At 36.1% G+C, this 21419-nt stretch overlaps 1 protein-coding gene across 33 annotated transcripts in view; it reads right to left on the minus strand.

The window, feature by feature from the left end:
• ROBO2 (roundabout guidance receptor 2) overlaps positions 1–21419 on the minus strand; it is an 862058-nt gene that overhangs the window by 87172 nt on the left and 753467 nt on the right. For all 33 annotated transcript variants that reach the window (XM_085527515.1, XM_085527477.1, XM_085527497.1 and 30 more), the window contains 3 exons: positions 15895–16019; positions 11170–11341; positions 3579–3784 (listed from right to left, as the gene is read on the minus strand). In XM_085527515.1, coding sequence (XP_085383641.1) covers positions 3579–3784; positions 11170–11341; positions 15895–16019 — 503 coding nt within the window. The remainder of the gene's footprint in view (positions 1–3578; positions 3785–11169; positions 11342–15894; positions 16020–21419) is intronic.

Genomic DNA, 21419 nt, shown 5'->3' on the forward strand with positions numbered 1-21419 from the left:
CTATATATTTATTGGCAAGAAATACTTATTTTACACTTTACATCAGCCTACAAGGCACCAAACATTTAAAAATACCCAACTCTTTGAAAAGAATGTAAAAGCAAATTAGTAAGATGCTCTTTAGATTACTTGTTGACACAAAACTTAATTGATTTTAATTTTTTACTCTTAGAATTTTGGTGGGATTTTCTTCCAGTAGTTTGAGACTATGGCACACTTAGGCGAAGAAAGCAACCAGTTAATGACAGTTCATAAAAAACAAAAACAAACAAACAAACAAACAAAACAAAAACAAAAACAAACAAACAAAAAAAAACATAACTTGAATTTTCAGAGATGATTTTGCCATGAAATACAAAGAATAATTCAACTCATGTAACAGTGTCTGAGGGACTCAAAATACAGAGATCATAGAATCATAGAATGGTTTGGGTTGGAAGGGACATTTAAGATTGTCTAATTCCAATCCCCCTACTATAGGCAGGGACATCTACCAACAGACCAGGTTGCACAAAGCCCCATCCAGCCTGGTTTTGAATGTTTCCAGGGAAGGGTCATCCACAACTTCACTGGGCAACCTGTTCCAGCATCTCACCACCCTCACAGTAAAGAATGTTTCTAATATCTAGTCTAAATGTACGCTCTTTCAGTTGAAAGACATTTCCCCTTGTCCCATCACTACATACCCTTATAAAAAGCCCTTTCCCAGCTTTACTGCCGGGCCCCTTCTGGTACTGGAAGGCCATCATAAGGTCCCCCAGGAGCCTTCTTTTTTCCAGGCTGAAGAGACTCAACTCTCTGAGTGTCCTCATAGATGAGGTACTCTAGCCCACTGATCACCTTTGTAGCCCTCCTCTGGACCTGCTAATAATGCTAAATAAATGAGAAAGACTCTTGAAAAGAGGCAGATTTATGGAGGAGGGAGCTTTATAGCATTCTGAAGTACTGTATTTTATTTTCCTTATTCTGAGTTTTTGTGAAATCTATTATTCTTCATTAGGTGATAATTGAGGATGTTGTGGTTCTCAACTTTATTTGTGTCCCACAATGGCAGCTGACATCTGACATATTCCATGGAGTATCCGTTATACACAACAGACTAACTTGCAGAAGGCAAATTCAACATATAAAGCAAGCTAGAGGTATGGTGAAATATCTAACTTCCAGACTGTAGACAGATTAGACGCAGACATATTTTATTGATAATTCAATTATTTATACTTTTTTTGTGTGTGTGTTTTGGTGGAGGAAAAAAAAAACCAACAGAAACCACCACCAACAAGGAAGGTCAATGGAAAAGTGTTGTTATTCAGTATAATAGTTTTCTTCTTTAGTTAAAGCAGACATTTAAATCTGGCATAGTACATTATTATGTATCAGAAGAAAGATTTTTCACCAGTTTTGACCTGTCTAAAATGGTACTGTGTGAGTGACGTATACAGGTTTCTAGTTATCCTCCAGGGTAACTGGATGATTGACTCATTATAAAAATCTCTGGGTTTACGTTAATGACTGTGGCTCTTGGTTCACTATCATTGCTGCAGAATATTGAATAATTTGATTTACATACATAAAGGGATTAGTTACATAGCAGAAGAAGGAAGATAGTCTCAAAGGATTAAGTAGTAGAAGCTCATCTTTACCCATATCTTTATATCTTTCATATTGATTCTTAATTGATAACGATTATAAATTGTGAGGTGAGGAGATAAGTGAGGACTAGGTCTTGAGGGTGAAGGTGACAAATGTTGTTTTGAAGGTAGGCATGTAAGTATACTTGAACTATTCTTGGGTATATTTGGGGGCTTTTTTTTTTTTTTTTTTTTTCCTTAGGAAGTGTTGACAGTTCTTGCTGCAGTATATCAGAAAGAAAAGTTAAACACTCCAGATTTATATCTACGTTTAACTCACAAAAATTGCAACCTACAGGAGAAAATTGTATTTTATTGTACTGTGCAGTCTTGGCTGGTGAGTTTGACTTGTGCAGTGCACATTACTGTTATCAAGGGGTTTACAAGAAGTGTCCTTCTGAGCCTTTAAGGAAAATCAGTTACTACTGAATGAGCCATTTATGGATCAATAAGAGCTCCATGTTTTCCAAAAACAAGCTCACTGCTAATACTGTTTCCTTCTCTCCTTGCAAGCATTTTTATTCATTTTTATTTTTTTGTTTTGTTTACAGACATTGTGCACCTATCAGCAAGATAAATGCGCTGGCATGATTCAGACCCTATTTTTCTGTTTGTGTAGCTGCATGCAGACAGGTATCCCAGGAGCTTCTGCCTCATGGACACTCCACAGCAGCCCATCATCAATGCCTGAAAATTTGTTTGAAATCACCAAGCTTCCACCTGTAATTGCTGTTTTCTAACACTACTGGGGAATCTGAAGAATTCAAGCGCACTCTTTAATCCAGCTCTACAGGAAAAATGCATTAACCTTTGTGGCCTAAACCTGCCTTCAGCCCAGGGAGGAAGAATAAATTGTTTACTCAAGGAAAGCTAGTATAAATTTTTTAATAAATTCCATTTTGTTCCAAGGTTAACAATTCATCTATGATCACTGATGAGATGGCACCAGAAAACAAAACTGCTGGTTTTACCTTTTCCCTGACAGCTAGATTTATTGAAATTTTTTTGGATGACAAAGCTATGTTCAGACATTAATGTAGATTAGATTAAAAGGCTGTTGAAATTGTCTGCAAGTTCTTAACAAATAAGGGATTTTACCCTAGTATTTATACATTGTTTCACATACACACACAAAAAAAATTGCAAAATCTATTTAATCAGGTAAAAAAATAAAACCCCCAAAAAAGCATAGTGACACAGTATTCATCAACGAAGTCTGGTGTTATGCTATCTACAGTATTGAAAGGTTTCTCTGTACCTTCAAAATATAATATTATCATATGTATCAAAATGTAAATACTATGATAGGCACTTCATTTTGAACAGAAATTCCTCTGGATATGACTGCATGTATTTTACAGTATGAATTGTCTGCTCCCATCTATAGCCTTATGAAACACCTGCTGCTAACATAACATCAGAATTCACCACCACAACTCAAGACTGCCAAGACTCAGTGATGGAGAAAGAGCATGGCAAAAGCCTTGATGGACTTCAGAATTCCTTGCTAGCACACTAGCTCCCTGGAAAACAATGTTCAGGTGTCAAAAATGAATGACTCTAAATTTTAAAAGAGTCAAAAGACCAATGGCCTCAGGGTAAGATTAACTGAAAGATAACCAGGTCCTGTCATCTTATACATCTATCTACTTGCTACTCATGCTTTATTGTGATATTAATAAGATTTTAAACATCAGTTCTATTTTCAAAGTATTTTTTGTAGTATTATCTGTTGTTAAGTAGGCTCTTCTTTTTTTTTCCCTTCACTACCACAATGGCAAAAAACAAACTAATATTTGTCCTTGGTGAAAGTTGCATGGTTAAAGAGACAACTAAATTAACTTTAAAATCAGAAGACAGCAAGATAATAAAGCTGCATAAAGCAAACTGTCAGCTTCATGTTAGCCACATACAACTTGTAGCAGTTGCTTTGTTGTTGTTACTCACCCGCAGAGTTTTAATCTGAAGGGTCCCTTGATCCTGTATGGATGTTCGAGGGTCTCTGCCCAGAAAAGTAAAGCCTTCTTTTAACCAGCTGATAACTGGAAGTGGGTCACCAGTAGCTTTGCACTTCAGCAGAGCTGTCCCATCCACTGCCAATGTCTGATTGACAGGCCCCTGGAGGATGATGGGTGGAGGTCTATCTGTCAAGACTGAACAACAACATATATATTGGCATTCACAACTTTGATGGTGTTGTGCTACTTTTAGTCCTTTGCTTGATGTTGTACCAGTTTCAACAGATTGATTTATGTTAGACTGAGCAGGGCTATGAACTTTATTTTTGCAACGCTCACACATACATCTTAATATTTGATCGGTATATTTGAAAACTGTTTTTGTATGGGTTCATTTTGCCACTGCAAGATAAAACTTAGACATACATAATTCTGATAGAAAAATCCTCAGATCCATTTGATTAAGACACAATGACAATAAAGACCTTGATTTAGAAAAGAACTACCTTGCATGTCTTATCCGATTTAGGAAAGCACTTACATGTTTAAAAAAGCACATGATTAAATGTCAGATCAAAATGTTTTTAATGACTTACCTGATCTTAGGCCTAAAAGAGAAAATCTGTCCAAGTTCAAAGTGAAACACTATATGAATTCTAGCACAGGTACCAATCATACCCCTCATTCAGGCACAACAAATAGTCCATAGTGAAAATTCCTAAGAGCATTACAAAATATTTAGTGCAACTTAAATGACAACTCTTTCCAGTGGAAAATATTTCAGAGTTAATCAAGCCATTTAACAGCATGCTTATCAGTTCCTCTCATCACCTTTTAAAGCAATGAACTCTTTTATTTTTTTTTTTTCCTAAGAATTTACATTTGCATGCTTGAAATGCTCCATAAACAATTTTGTAACTAGTGAGTTAGTGGACGACTGCATATAAGCCTCATTACATGGTCAGTGGGGTATCTTAAAGATGGTAAAATGCTCACATGCTCTTTTCTTGAAAGAATAATTTTTCGCAAATAATTCTGCTGTTCTCACAGTCATCCGATAAGCAAAGTATAGCTCCATGTTAATAAATAATGTATTTATACAAAATGAATGTGAAATATTTGAATTGTAAAAGCCTATAAATGTTATAAAACCTGTATAACAGAATCAAGCATCCACTTATATATTTACTTGCTACATTGCTGCTGTATCTAATCTTTGAACAATCTCACAGGACTAAGTATGAAATTAGATAACATAATAGACAGGATTAGCTCTTATATGGTGTAAAAATCAGACTGCTTCCACTGATGTCAGTTGAGTTTTAATATTTTATTCTAACCAAGAATCTGGATCATTATATTCCACACACAACATCCTTCTCTAACAATGAAGTGAAAATAACCTATTTGAAGAAACATGCTTTCTATTGTATTTGAGCTCTTTGATATTCAGACCTCTAGAATCTTCACTATTCAAAGTATTTTTGTTACACTGTATAATAAACAGGAAATAAACAGGAAATGTTAAGGCTATCTATCTCAGTGGCGCATTTTTTTTTTTATTTTTTGTTCCCCTAAACAAAAGTTAAAATGGATTGAATTACAGAAATTAGCAAGACTTGGAGTGTGATTTTATCACATTTGTTGTAATTGAAACAAAAAAATCCAATGTCAATTTTTATTTTTTTTTTATTTTATTATTATTATTTTTTTTTTGGCCAAGTATTTGGAAGCTATTTTGAAAATTCTAAATTATTATCAGCTCACATTAGAGATAAAACACGAAAAGACAGAATGTAATCCATTTTCATATCCAAGGTTTGATCTCATAAAGGTTCCTTATGACCACACAGTTCAGTCACTTAGTGAAACAAAAGTCTATTTCATTTTTTACATGTACTCAAGCTTTAGGTATTGCTGGCAGTGAATTCAAACTAAAATTTAAATTCATTGTAGAACAGCAACTCACAGTTTTCTAGCTAGTAAATTAAGGAAAAAAAAACAAAACACCTTATCTTGCTAACTTTTAAATTGTTATTTCCTGCATCTAGTTGCCTTTTCTTGAGTGGCAACATAACATAGGTATTTTCAAAACCTACAGCACTACAGAATGTTTTTTGGCATGTGATTATTATTATTATTTTTTTTTTATTTTTTTTTAACAGCTCAAATGAGAAGCTCATAATCCTTTAAATAGCTTTGATCAATAATGTAATTGAAAGTCTCCTGGCCAGAAGGAATCTTCATTTTCAAGGGTGTTATGGGTGAAAGACCACTACAGGTTTCCATGACACTAAGGCTAAAGGTTAAATGAACACTTAGGGTTTCCACTGATCTGTGAATGACTATATTGTCTTCACAAGTCTGACTTGTAAATCTTCCCTAAAATGTGTGGATAGTGCTTGCATTCCGTCAACATAGGTGTCATCCATTGTAAGGACAAAGAACTCAAATAGAGGTTCAGAAAGATATTGTGATAAGCATTCATAAAAACAAAAAATAAATAAAAACGTGCACAAAAGGGTAGAGGCTTTTTTAGTTTTTTTACACTTTTGATTATTTTTTTTAAAATTTATTTTACATTCTTTTTTTCTCCGACTATGAAGCACAAAAGCAGTGTGTTGTCCACAAAACATTTCATATAACAAAATCATATGTAAGTTTTTTTCTTTTTTTTTTTTTTTTCCCCAGAAGCTTCACAAGAGGCTGTTTGAAACTGACACATTCGTTATAAAATAATTAATAAAGATTTAATTAGTGATAGGAATGAAAGTGGCCAGATTTTTAGATGGCTAAACAGTGAGCGATTGTTAATCACTCATTCCTATTTTCTTTTAAGAGACATACCCCACCATATTCAGTAGATAAATAGTTAAAAAATTTCGTTTCAGGCTGGGAAAAATGGATTAAATTTATTTTCCAAATAATGTTGAGCATCCTAAAACATTTCATTCTTATGTTGTCAGAGAAATCTACTGCAGGATGTTAAGCTAGATCCTCCATCCAGTACTCATCTCAAATTGCAGCTGTTGGGTAAACTGTAGGCAGATCCTACAGCTGAACAAACAGTGGTAAATTTATCTATTAAAATATATAAATAATGTAAATATAAATAAAGATAGGCAAGCAGAAATTGAAGTTTACTTCAAAACATTCTGTGCATGGTGGATAAATCTATAGAATAAATTTAAAAATGTACTTTATACTTATCATAAATACAGTCATAGTTTGAGAGAAGCATTTGCTTTATTTGCATGATCTGTCATTTCAAGACTGCAATCTGCATATTCACTTCTTGAGTTTGAAAGGACTGCTAAGATTTGATACTGCTTTTCCAGATGTGCATTAGACAGTGGATCATATTATAGCCTTTCAAGAAAACACAAGATTTGAATTTCAAATACACTGAGGGCTCTTAGCACCGTCCATAATCAGCAAAATTATCACTCAACTCAGCACATTTCATCACAGCTAGTAATCTCTTCTCATGTGAACACTTGAGTTAAAAATATTTCCAGTAAAGACTTGTAAGTGCAAAAATGTAACAACTGAAACACTGCTATATATGGTATAATTAAGCACTTGTTTTTCTGCACATGACATATGTTTTCATTCTGTATTGGAACTTCAATTGGATCTAAATTACCCTGGATCAAACAAAAATGTGTTCAAAATGAAAAAGATGGCTCGCCACTATTATTAAATCATTAACCAAACAGAAAAATTCTGGGCTATGAAGTAAAACTGAAATCCCCAGCCAAAAACTGGGACACTAATGCTTAAGTGTGTAGCTAGCATGCACATTATGCCCTTTATCTTTCATCGTATTTTTAAAATCATTAGATTTCCCTACTGATAAAGATCTCAGACTTCCATAACTTCTGCTCAACATCAACTAAAACAGATTAGTTAGACATTTATGGTTAACTTCCTAACTGAAAGCAATTAAAAATATCTGTGATCTAATCGTACATTCAAGTATATAATCTCAGTTTCACAATGTTATTTTGGCACTTTTCTCCTGACCTCACCTGCCCTTTGACTCGAGGATGAAATGGTATTTCTATAAAAGCAATCTTCCATTATTTTGTAATGATCACACTGGCAGTAGGTTCTGCAAAGCATTTGAAGAACACAGGCCTTGTATTCCTTTAGCAGCAGAGCTCAGCAATGGAGAAAGCATGTCACATTGTAATTAAGTTTGCATTCTAACATGGACACTATTATGAGCTTTCTGTTGACTATTTAAGTGAACTAATAAAAATTCCAAAGAGATCAGGCAGGATTATTATTATTATTATTATTATTATTTTAATCTCATACAAGAAACAGATAAAGACAGACCACAGGTCTTGGCTGTCAAAAGGAAGAATTTTTATCACTAATATCCTTGAACCTGGTTTGATCCTCTCGGCCCATGTTGCAGTAAATCTGTACAGCATCAGCAGGTGCGACCATTAACAGCTTGATGCCCTTCTAGCCAATGTTTGTATGTTCTATTTATTCCAATCACACTCATGGCACTGAATCAGGCAGTGCTATGGACAGATATTAAAAAATACTGCTTTTCCATTAATTTTAAATGACCTTTTAATCTACATTTAAATTTGAATTGAATGAAAATGCATCACTTTGTCATAGATCATGACAGAAAGGACTTAAAGAGATTGCAGAGCGAAGGTTAGCCTTTAGTCTCCAGAAACTGCTTTAGCAAAAAGCAATATGCTTGTAAAGATGCAAGGATAAGGCAGAAATTATCTGCCTGTGTCATAAAAATACAGACAGCTTTTGGAAAACAAAGAAAAGGCATCAAATTAATGCTCAGACCTCTATAACACGTGCCTGAGCCTCTCTACCTGTCATTTGTGATAAATATGCTCTTATAAAAAGAAAGATTATTCAGAATTAGACATCTTTTCAAACTTTCATGGTACAGGAAGGTCTCTAAGGGAACCATAAAAGTAGACCTCTGCACATAACAACAGTTTTAATGGCAAAAATTCATCAAAGACTGTCAGAATAAATTTAATGATTCTGTTAAGATAAGGAATAATGATACAGGGGAATGCCATAGTCTCCTAACGTAAGAGGAATTCTCTTGTTGTTAACATTAAAGGATGCAAACTGCCTTCTAGCCACAATAAGAGGGGTTTCAACAGGATTTCTGACATATGCAAAGGGTTGATGTTTTTACACAAAGCAGGGTAAGTCCAATGTCACTCCAGTCTTCAAAAAGGGCAAGAAGGAAGACCTGGGTAATTATAGGCCAGTCAGCCTCACCTCTGTCTCAGGGAAGGTGATGGAACAGCTTGTGCTGGATGCCATCTCCAGACAACTGGGAGATAAGGAGGTTATCAGGAGTACTCAGCGTGGGTTCACCAAGGGGAGGTCGTGCTCGACCAACCTGGTGGCCTTTTATGAAGATGTCACTAGCTGGGTGGACAGGGAGAGGGCAGTAGATGTAGTCTACCTTGATTTCAGTAAGGCTTTTGATACTGTCCCCCATGACATCCTTATAACAAAGCTAAGGAAGTATGGGATAGATGAGTGGACAGTGAAGTGGGTCAAGAATTGGCTGACTGGCAGAGTGCAGAGGCTTGTCGTTGTCAGTGCGGTATCTGGCTGGAGGCCTGTAACTAGTAGCGTCCCCCAGGGGTCTGTACTGGGTCCAGTCTTGTTCAACATCTTCATCAACGACCTTGATGAGGGGATAGTGACCACCCTCAGCAAGTTTGCTGATGACACAAAGTTGGGAGGGCTGGCTGACACGCCTGAAGGCTGTGCTGCCATTCAGCGAGACCTGGACAGGCTGGAGAGCTGGGCAGTAAGAAATTGGATGAGGTTTAACAAAAGCAAGTGTAGAGTCTTGCACCTGGGTAGAAATAATTGAATGCACCAGTACAGGCTGGGGGAAGACCTGCTGGAGAAGAGCTCTGCTGAGAGGGACCTGGGCGTCCTGGCGGACAACAGATTGGCCATGAGCCAGCAGTGTGCCTTTGTAGCCAAAAAGGCCAATGGCATACTGGGGTGTATTAAAAAGAGAGTGTCCAGCAAATTGAGGGAGGTGATCCTCCCCCTCTACTCTGCTCTGGTGAGGCCTCATCTGGAATACTGTGTCCAGTTCTGGGCTCTCCAGTACAAAAATGACGGGGATCTCTTGGAAAGAGTCCAGTGGAGGGCCACTAAGATGGTGAAGGGCCTGGAGCATCTCCCCTATGAGGAGAGACTTAGGGAACTGGGTCTGTTTAGCCTTGAGAAAAGAAGGCTCGGAGGGGACTTGATCCAGGTTTATAAACACCTGAGGTGTGGGAGCTGTAGTGGTGAGAATGGTCACTTTTCAGTAGTGCGTGGGGACAGGACTAGGGGTAATGGGATGAAACTACAGCATAGGAAGTTCCGCACGAATGTGCACAAGAACTTCTTTACAGTGAGGGTGACAGAACACTGGAACAGGCTGCCCAGGGAGGTGGTGGAGTCTCCTTCTCCAGAGATATTCAAGACCCACCTGGACACTTAACCTGTGCGACGTGGTTTAGGGAGCCTGCTTTGGCAGGGGATTTGGACTCGATGATCTCTAGAGGTCCCTTCCAACCCCTACAATTCTACAGTTCTGTGAAACTTCAAGGCACAATAACATTCAAGCCCAAAATTGTAAAATTGAAAGCATCGTCAGATCATGTAGTACCTTTCCTTTCTTGTCTACTCTTATCTGCTAGTGTATTTAAATAGCTCTCTACCCACCTAACTGTACTGAGAAATTCTTAGAACATGGCTCTGCAGAAGTGAAGTATCCTTGTGCCTTTTTCACATGTGTATAGGAAATTAGTAATCACAGCCTGAACTTCTGATTAATCAGCTGAGGCAAGTGTTGGGTCAGCTGTGGGAGCACAGGTGAGAGTAATTTAGCTGTGCTTCCGGAAGGGGTGGAGCTTGACTCCACCTCCTCTAGACCTCATTTAAGGGCTGACCACCACTAAGGCAGCATCTCTTGGAGGTTGCTCCTTGGTGGAGATTGCCTCAGTGGTTCCCATCTTTTCGTTATTGTCACTGTACACACATGTAAACTAAAAGGCTACACTACATAGCAGTTCTATTTTAACAGTGATCCAGTAAATTGAAGGCAACTGACTTACGGATATCTCCAAAAAAGGTTTCTTTGTATAATACTGAAGGCTGGGACCCAGACAGGTGTTTAGACTTATTTTTGTACCTCAGCACATTACTTTAGTCATAAAACTACTAATTCTTCACAATCTTTTTCTAGTCCTACTTCAGCTCTAGTGAACTGAGCAGCTTCCCTTCCTCCCAACCATATTCTAAGTAAGTTGTTTTGTCCTTTGTTTGGACTATTAAGGATTGCATGCAAAATGAAAACTAGACTTCAGTCTCTTTCTGATGCTGTAGAGAACTGTGCAGAGATCCTTGCAGTATGTTCTGTAGAAACTTGCCTGTTTACTTTTATGAATTAAGTGATCTCCCATCTTTTTTTTTTTTTTTTTTTCTTTTCTTTTTTTTTTTTCTTCTACATAAACTTTAAAATACTTCTGATGGAATACAAAAAAGGAATTTCAATAGCTCACCATCAGTAACCTCCAGCTGAGCCTTTGCTAAAATGCTTCCAGCAACCGTCAGTGCTTGACAAATGTAGTAGCCTGCATCAGCTCGTTGAATGTTGGTAATAGTGAGATCTCCAGTTGGTGATACTGAGTATCTACTGTTGGGTTGGAGTGGCTGGTTTGGGAAGAGCAGATTCTGCAAAGACAATTCATCTCTCATCAGTTCAAAACACAACAGCATCACTTTTTTATCAGTTAAAGAAATGATGATTTTTTTACTTAAAATCTCTTTATATCAAAAAAAGAATAAATAAGCGTTGGCGGTTATGAAATTATGAGTGTACAGAGCTAGCTCTCACTGCTTTGCAGTTCAAATTAGAAACAGCCCTTTCACAATACACAGTAGTGTGTTCTAAATGGCAATTTAGGCAAAGAGAAAATTTCTAGCAATCACACTTGAGTGATATGTACTTGCTATACATTTGTAATCATTCTGAATAAATAATTTTAATAATATACTTAGCTGGCTGTCAAACCAGGAAGATATAATACTACAGCAAACATTATACAACAAGCAAAAATAATTGATCAAAAGAAGTAAAGGGCTATTGTTTGGCAGTGAATATGTTCTGGGCAAAGTAGAAAGTAAGATCATGGCACAGAAATAAAGCTGGGAAGATATAAAACAGATCATAATGTAGGAGAAGCTGGCAGAGGATGATAGAGCTTAAAGGAGATGTAAAAGGAAATTCAAACTGAGATATACCAAAGCAGGAAAACTGTGTGGAGTCTAGAGGGTGAAGAAAAAGGGCATAAACCTGATATAGAAATTGTCAGAGAAAAAATAAAATAATAATAAAAAAGAACTGACAAGGTTTTAGTGGTGAAGGTTGTGTTTTCAAGAAAAAAAGTTAAACTGCTTGCAGCAGCTCTTGATGTAAATGGAGGGCAGGAAAGGAGAGGTAATGTATGTGGAAATGTTGGTAGTATTTCCTGATGAGACAAAAACAGAGGAGACAAATTAAACAGTAATAACGAATTCACAAATTCCAGGCAAAAGGGGTCTGATTTTAATACTATCTCAACAAGCCTGCCACATAAATTATGCAATTACACTGTTACCACACTATAAGCTTTCGGTAACTACTGTGGCTCTGTTCCTCTGTTGTGTATTCAAATAATGACTCTCTACTAACTTTTAACCTTACCTATGTGAGTTAAAAAGGAAACCTCCAAGAATAGAGTAGGATATTAAATGAATTTTCTGTGAATCTATTTCTGTAGTAGACCGCAACGCTTTATTAAAAAATTATTTGGAACTGGCAAGCAAAAAACTTGCATTTAAAAAAATTCAGCTTTAAAGTAAAACTTGCATCTAACTCTGATATCGGCTCTGAGATCTCACTCTCCAATACTCGAAGTATCTTTATAATTGTATGAACTTAACAGGCTACTTGTTACCATATGATGAGTCTTACCCTTTGCCCCCTTTATATTTCAATGTTTTGAGGGATTTTTCACACAAAATTTTTCCTCAAAAAATAACATCCGCCCAGTAAATGTCAGATTCAACTGGGGGAGGAGGGAAATAAATTTTAAAAAATGTGAAAATTCTGAACCAATTTTAGGCTGCAGGGCTAAAAGGGTCTCAAATAACTTGCCTGGTTTTCTCAACTGTCTTGAAGCTTGCATGATAATCTGTTCCTGGCACAAATACCCATTGAATGGAGGAGTACTGAAAGTAAATGTTATGAGAAAACAGAATTTTGATGTAGGAGAGCTTCATTTCCTTTTTCACTCATTATACAAATAGTAAAAGGAAACAAAATGAAAGATAGATTTGCTCAGAGATATGATTTATCTGCTTGGAGATATGATTTAGCAGAGGGTTGTTAGAGTTAGGGTACTATGATTAGGCTGTGGTTGGACTTGATGATCTTCAAGGTCTTTTCCAGCCTGGGTGATCCTATGATTCTATGACAGTGTAGGGACAAGCTCCTAACACTCAAGTAGAAAAAGAATACAAATCTCCTTCTTTAAAAATTTAAGACTTGCCTTCTTTCTGTATTCAGCATGGGATTGTCTGTTCTTGAGGATGTTTTCTTCTGATACATGAGTATCACTTCCCAGAGAATGTTCTACGCTTTAGTAGGAGTTGATTAGTCTCATGAATCTTCTGACAAGGATCAGGTAACTATGGGTTACATTTTGTCCAAAGTTACAGCACAGTCCACTATTTTAATGCTTTTACAACCTCACTGGGCTTAACTAGCTGCAAGTTTACTCATCTTGGCAAGATGGGTTGCAAACAGCAGAACAAGAGTCACCTTGGATGTAAATCTACATGTTTCCCTGGATTTATCTCAACTTAATCCAGGGAGTTTAAAGTTTACAGATGGCCTGTCCCAGAACATTTTATTGGTGAAGGGCTGATAGACTGTGGGGAACATGCTACCAAAGAAAAAAGGACCAGCTGTTTATGCACAAGACAGAAGAAGAAATTACACAAGAAGAAAGACTTTCCTCCTTTCAAGATGGCTGTGCTCAGAAAAATAGTGTCAAGAAGTAGATTGTGAATGAAAAATGCCAGGCAATTACTGCAGTGGGCTAACATGAGTACATAACATTACTCTAACTGTTAAGAGTGGTGCTGCAAACTGTAGTGCTTGAGTAAAAGCAGAATTATGCATTGTAAATCCAGGCAATGACTTGTAAACAGGCATATAAAGGTGAAAATTCAAGCATTTTCAGTGGACAATGCTTTAGTTCAGCCCAAACACCATCTTCCAGATTCTAATGAAGAAATGGAAAATCACCTATTCCTTGACATCTCATTGCAAAATCTGGCAAGTTCTATATTGAGATGGTAACACTAACCTGATGCTAACACTTAAATGATGCTCAATTAAGATTAACATAATGGTTATAATGAATCACTTTGAGCTATGCTTCAAGGTTTGACTACAAACCATGTAGGTATCCATTTTTATGTTGCATTTATTTGTCAAAAAAGGACTTTCTAACCCTTGGGAACTGGTTCTCAATATGGTAATTAATTTTCCAGGTTTGCAATTAAACAGCTTCAACATGTTACAATCAGTAGGTAATAACATTCAATTAAAGACACAAGATGCATTTTAACCTTAAAATGTTTTTACCCTTGAAGTGATACCAATGGAAGAGGATTAAATAGAGTATTAACACTTTTCAATTACACTAAATGACTTTAATACTGCAAATGATGTTCTACTTTAATTAGAAGTTCTTCTCTTTATTACAGCATGATAGATGTCCACTTTATTAGATTCAAGTGTGACACTATAAGCTCACTTTACATAAACATTACCATGTTATTAAAATTCTCTTCAAGAAAGTGTTTTGAAATGTTTGCTAGCACATCAGTACTTCCCACTGTAATTTCAAGATGATATTCTACTTTCCCCTTGGAAAAATGTTTGCATGATTGAAACACACAAGACTATGCTTTTCCAGAATGTGATATATGGAGGTTAGATCTCAAATTCTGTAAATAATGAGCTGAAAGTAACACACTGAAGACTAAGCTTATACTCACATGAAATTACACTCATAAGTTAAAACCATGGCACCTTTGTAAGATTTAAATGCAACAGAGCACCAAATACTTTTAGCTTCTGTATTTTCATTATGGCCAGTTATCTGACCTGGTGAAAAGATGAAACAAGCAGATGTTTCAGAGTTGGAGATAGGTGGTCAGATATCATACCTCACACTCTGAGCTGTTGTACAGTGCCTCCAGGTTAGAGGCACAGATGCCCTGCACAGCACAAGGTGAATACTTAAGTTAATCCACATCTCACTGTATGGTAAAAAGCAGCACAGAGCTTTGAAAAAACTAATAGCTCTAATAGAAAAGGACACACAGAAAAGCTACATAGACAGACAGTCACAATAGGCCCCATCACAAAGTTGCATAAGGCACTGTCCTTGGATGTTCATCTATACCTCCCCACCTTTGCTTAGGTAAAAAAAAAAAGGGAACTCTGGCACATTGTTTACAGTGTTCAAAGTTAACATACTAACAGCATGTCAAAAGTGAGAATGGTTTATTTTTGTTCTGCCAGCGCAGTAAAAACAGAAAAAAAATATGTTGCATTCAAACATCAAGCTATGTACGGTAGAATCAGCTTATTGCAACCCTGTTAACAACTTCAGAAATTTTGCTTTCACACAATGAAAGTAAGGATTCAGGAAAATATTTCCAAAACCACATTCAGAAATATCCTGAGATAATTCTACTGAAGAAAGAAGTTGAGCGTTTGAAACCATATCTGAGTGTACTGTGAGAATATGCCAATGCAAATCAGTTTGCTAGCTATGTATCTACCTGATCATGTCTAGACAAGCTGTGAATTGTAATTACCGGCACTGATTACTTAAAAGTCGAGTCGTACCTCTGTTTGTCTCACCCACCTGTTTGTTGGGTGCTTCAGAATGAAGGCTGTAAGATAGGTACTACTGCTTTTAATATCTTTGCACAGTTCCTAGCACAAATTTCACCCACTTAAATAGACTTTGTGCTCTTCACAATGCTAATATTTAAACTAAACAGCAATAAAATGTTGGTAGAAGATGGCATTTGTTTTAAAGACAAATTCTTTTGTAAGATTAAAAGAATGAATATTATTATGTCTATCTTCATTTGAAAATAATCCATATATAACTTTTTAGAAAGGCTTGAAAAATTCATAGGGTACTTATATATCTTACCTGGCTTCCTTCTTTTTGCCAAAAAACAGCTGGCTGGGGATTTCCTTTAGTTTCACAAGGAAAAGTCACTGTTCGACCCTGGGCTACAATCTGATCTCGTGGTCTCACCACAAACTGTGGGGGAGCTACAATGTAAGAGGAAAAATATAGTGTAAATGTAGGATATTTTGCAAAGGCATGATGAGGCATATTTAAGGAAAAAAGACAACAATATAGAACACCAGATACATTAATTAGACAGAATTAATACACCTGGTTGCTAAATACGTTAATTAAAAAAAACAAAACAAAACAAAACAAAACAAAACAAAGAAAAAAAACAAAACAAAAAACAACATTAGAACCAGAAACATTAGCATGAACTCTGACAACAATAAATTCTAAGGTTCAACAGTGTTTATGATACTGGTCTGGATGTATTCTACCTTTCATATAAACAATTACCATCAATACAATACACATTACACATGGCTTATCATGGCTTAAAAAAATGATCGAGAAAGGAGAGGAAGGTCTGGATGATAGCAGAAAAAATAGAAGTTTAAGTGCTCCCTCAGCGTCTCTCAGAGACAATGTGGTTAAGAAGGAAGTGTGAAGAAGGTCTTGCTGTGAAAAGGAAGTTTGCTAAAGCATCACAGACTTGGGAGATCTAGATTTTTAGATTGTGAAAAGACAAGAAGGAAGCAAGAGTTGAAGAGTTAGCGAGCTGGAAAGCAGTGAGTAAGAAGAAATGTATTCCAGGAGCTCAGTAAGAGAGAAAGGAAAAGAAGGATAAGTTGGAGTTAAAATGTGAAAGAAGAGTCAGGACTGGCTTTGTGTTCAAGTAGATAGCATTAACAGCATTCCAAAGAGAGCAATTTTGAAAAAGGAGATGTGTTTTGACTTGTCTAGGAATGCTAATGGAGAACAGTGAGTCGATGCCTGGTGGGAGCATGAAGGGTGAAAAAGGATTTTAATGTGCAGAAGAAAAGTGGGGAAGAAGCAGTGGTGGAAGATCAGAGTACAAAATTTAATATCAGTAACTATGCTCATGTGACAAAGTAACTTTCTGATGCATAATGTGCAAACCTCCCAGCCTTGGTTCAACATTGTAGCTCAGCGGAATTGGATATATACTGTTTGGCATATGTTAAAAATGTAATCAGCGTCTCCATATGTTCTTATCAAAAGGCTAGCTGAGTTATCCAATAGGTTGAAAGGGGAAAAAATAATTAAAAGGGTGCATTTTTTTCCATTCCATTATTGCTCTGGTGGCTGTGGAGAGAGGTGGTTTAAGGAACTACTAAGCTTTTAGGTAAACAGAATTTCAGTGTTTTAGAAAACCATATTTTCACCATTATAATTACAAACTATTTAATTAGACAAGAAGAGCAATCAAGATTCAGCTTCCGATTACACCTGCTGACAGCACAGATGCAGATTTGCTAAATGCACAGACATGTATGCAGATCTGATTTTTTTTATTTTCTTTTTAATACACTTTGTACTTATGTGATGAAGTCAATAGCATTGATATAAAGTACTCTTAAAACAAGAACTATAAAACACTTAATAAACATGAACCACTGTTAATCTGGAAGGCAGGAGAGAACTACAAAAGGAGACTTCCTTCCATCTCACACTCCTGAGCACAAGCTTCAGACTTACTAGAGAGAGAAGTTTTTGCCTCTTCCTAGGACCTCAGAAGGCATCAGTCTTCTGAAGGGGCAGGTATACTGCTGCTGTCCATTTATACTCCTATACTCTAAGGCTGCTATAAGTGCATAGGTGTTGCTCTGAATACTCTAGGATACAAATTTGGTTTATTCTACTCCTATAGCCCTAGACTGTAGCATGTCTCCTGTTTGTTTTTTTTCCCTCACCTTGTTTTACCTAGCATATCTGTATGAAATTCTTTCAGAAAGAAAAAAAAAAAAAAAAATAGAAAGCAGTAATATAGTAAACAGTATGTATGTTTGTTCAGTCATATGGGAAGGAAGAGAAAGATTTTCGGGGGTTGGACTCAATGATCTCTAGAGGTCCCTTCCAACCCCCACAATTCTGTGATTCTGTGATTTTTTTAGTTATGAATTATAAAACTCCATTTCTGAATGCATACCTTACACTAAGGTATCTCTACAGTTCTGATCAACTAGTTAACAAAGGTCAATGAATTGTTTCAGTGTTTGCTGCTCAGCCACAGAAGTTCATTTCCCAGGATACAACATAGAATCAACAGCAAACTCAGTGTGGAGAACAGAAAACTTCTAATCTCTTCAGGTGCACTAAACTGGAACTATGCATGAGTCAGTGCAACATTATAGATGGACTCAAGATCATAATCTTCCTATTGAGGCTAAAAATATGGTGTCAGGAGTTCCACAGATCATGCCTAGGCATTATAGATACGTAAGAAAGATCACTTCACAGGCAGCCTTAGTCCATTGGTGGTAAGCGTTATAGACAGTGCTCTGAGACACAACAACAGATGGAAGAAGGGCATGCCCTTTCCATGAGCTTATCTTTAAAATCATATAGCCAAATAAGTGCAGGTAGATAAGTTTAAAGGTTTATCTGAAACATCCTCACATATAAGGCTGTGCTGTAAGTCAATAATTCAAAGCCCTTAGTGCATGTACTTAACAGCATTTGTTGTAGTAGTAGATTTTCCAAGGACCAAATTCAGGTAACTTAGTGATAGCACAACAAGAGACAAACTTACGAGTTCAATCTACAGTTTGACCTACTCCTAATTCTGAACGTCCCTCATTTTCTTAAGGGCAGAAAAATAATCCTTTATTTTGCAAAAATAGACATAAAAAAGAAGCAGGAATTAAGCTGGTATCTCAGACTGGATAACCCAATTGGTGTATGTTGCCCTTGTTGCTCTTCTCTCCTCCTATCACACACCAAATCTGCCTTGGCATTTACCATTCTAGGTGAACATGAGATGTTGCCTCAGAGCAACAGGTTTAGATTTTCTGAAGTCTCCAGTAAACAGTGCCACAACTTGTCATTGTTTTCAGCTATAGTTCTGTTTACAGACAGATAAAAATAACATGATACAGCATGTTTTAACCATATCAATTTTATCTACCAAATTCCAGCTGAGTAATGAGAACTGACAACTGAACATAACAGTTAATACTTTTAGGATAAATTTTGGTCAAGCACAACTACCAAATCAGTAAGACTACCATTATCTCCAGAGAATGCAATGTGATCCTGTTTAGGGACAGCAAGGCTTTGAGCACAGAATAAGCACTTCAGTTTTCCTACAAAGAAAGTTCATTATCTACATACACAGATGCTATATATAAGGTAGATAAATATTATTACTATTATTTTGCAGAAAGATTAACTAAAAACATGACTCCCTCAAAGTTCAACATCAGTAGAACATTGGCAAAAATCTTATTCAAGTCATTATGGCTCCTCTCAAAGGAGTCTGGAAAGGTACAGTTAGATTAATAACAGCAGGCTTGATATGCTTCAGCTGTTAAAGAATTATGAGCTACTTTAATGCTTAATTCAATTCAAGCATTAAAGTAATTAGAAGAATCTGTTGAAAAAAACTGTTAGGAAGCAAGCAGGAAACCAAGTACTGTGCCTATCAAACTATTACCCTTTATTGTTTCAGATGTACCATTAGGTGGATTGGAATAAACAGAGTAGAAAAAACTCTTGCTTAATTGATATTTGAAAGTCAAAGATTTTCAATGGCTCTAAAAGGAAATGTATTGCTTGGATTGAAGGGCACTGGACAAAAATATGAAAAAAAAAAAAAAAAAAAAGAACAATTAAAACTACAGATCAAGTGCACTGTGCACTTCCACTTTTTTTTTTTTACTTTTTTTTTTAATTTTTTTTTTTTTTTTACTTTATTTTATTTTTAATGAATTGGAAAAGTACTTAGGAAATTACATTTGATTTCTGGCAAATTATGCTCTGATACTGCATTCAGCAAGTGCTTGCTTCAATCAATGTCACACTAAAGCTCTGTTATGCTAATAGCGGCTCATGAGGGTGAGCAGGATGATATGGAAATCAGATGGTGAACACGAATAGAAAGCATAGGCCATGTACAAGGTGGGCTTTGCAATGAGGGGATGGGGAGGCCCTAAGGTTAATCACATCATGTTCAGAACTGATTTTACAGCACAGAACAGTATTCAAGGCAAGAATGAAAATGGAGATAGAAAAGTGTGAGCAGTAGTTGAGCATTAGTTATTGAAAATGGTAACAGTGCTCTCTGCTGAACTCTTTCTAAATGTCATTTTATGTGTCACTTGATAGATCTTTTATTCTACAAATAAATGTATATGAAGGTAGCTTCTGCTCAAGTGTTAAGGAGACTTAGAAAAAGAAAAATGAATATTACAAAATATTTATCAATTGTTTTCCAAGGTAGCAGAATTGCAAATATGTTCTGATGGATTACATTCATTTATTTACCACTAGCGTCTCTGGATACATTATGCTGAATTACCAGGAGCTGATAAAGCTGCTTATGTAGAAAAGTTTGACCAAGACAGTGAATTTATTCCTCCTAGGTGAACTCTGGTCACCTGATAAGAAATGTGGCACAAAATGGCTCAGAAGATGAGAGGAAAATTACTAGAGAAAAATGTGATTTTACAGTAAATAGCACTGTGAATCCCACATAAAGTACCAGCAACATTTTCTTCCAGTGACACAATTTTCTAAGCTAGTCTTAAGGTTTGTGGTTCACACTGAACAAAATAGTCTGTAGGGAATTCCATTATCATGACCTGCTCACAGAAGCTCCATCAGTCCAGGTGTCCTGAGGTATATAGTTTATATTGCTGTGATTTTAATCAAAAGTAGATATCATACCAAGTCTACTATTTCTACAGCAAGCAGTAATGGAACTGTAACCACAGAAATTAATAACAGTGGGATATTTGTTGTCATCATTTGTTTTTTTCTAACATCCTCAATTATCTAAGGCAGTCGCTATGGGATTAATCTCATTTTTTTCTAATGCAAACAATTTTCAGATAATGAAAAATTTAGTAATCTTTTAATTAATGATATGTATTAAGGTCCCTGTTGAAGTTAGTAGAAATTCTATTACTGATTTACATGGTCTTCAGATAAGAGTCATTGAAAAAAATAATTATTACAGAAAAACAGTGACTACAACAAATTCTAAAGGGTTTAAATTACAATCGATATTCAACTTCAAATTAAACTTGTCAGGAAGATTACTTAGGTAAGCTAAGTGATAAAGATGTGTATTTCAATGTAAACTAGAATTATTTATTATCCAGAAACATATTTCTTTGAATGGGTAAGAGGAAACATGCTAAATCTTCTAAGCAACAATCATCCCCCTCACTGCTGAGGAAAAAGTTTGAAGAACAGGCAAAAACATATTGCTTGATAAAGAATCAAATGTGTTAAGACTCAGCTCTGTTTCCAGCAGTGAAGAAGTGAAGAGGCAGTAAACATAACTAATATTGTCATTTATAGGGTTTTTGTTTTTTTGTTTGTTTGTTTTGTTTGTTTTGTTTTGTTTTCCT

This window comes from Coturnix japonica, chromosome 1 (assembly GCF_054131305.1).
Source record: "Coturnix japonica strain WE chromosome 1, WE-NBRP24, whole genome shotgun sequence".
Taxonomy (NCBI): domain Eukaryota; kingdom Metazoa; phylum Chordata; class Aves; order Galliformes; family Phasianidae; genus Coturnix; species Coturnix japonica.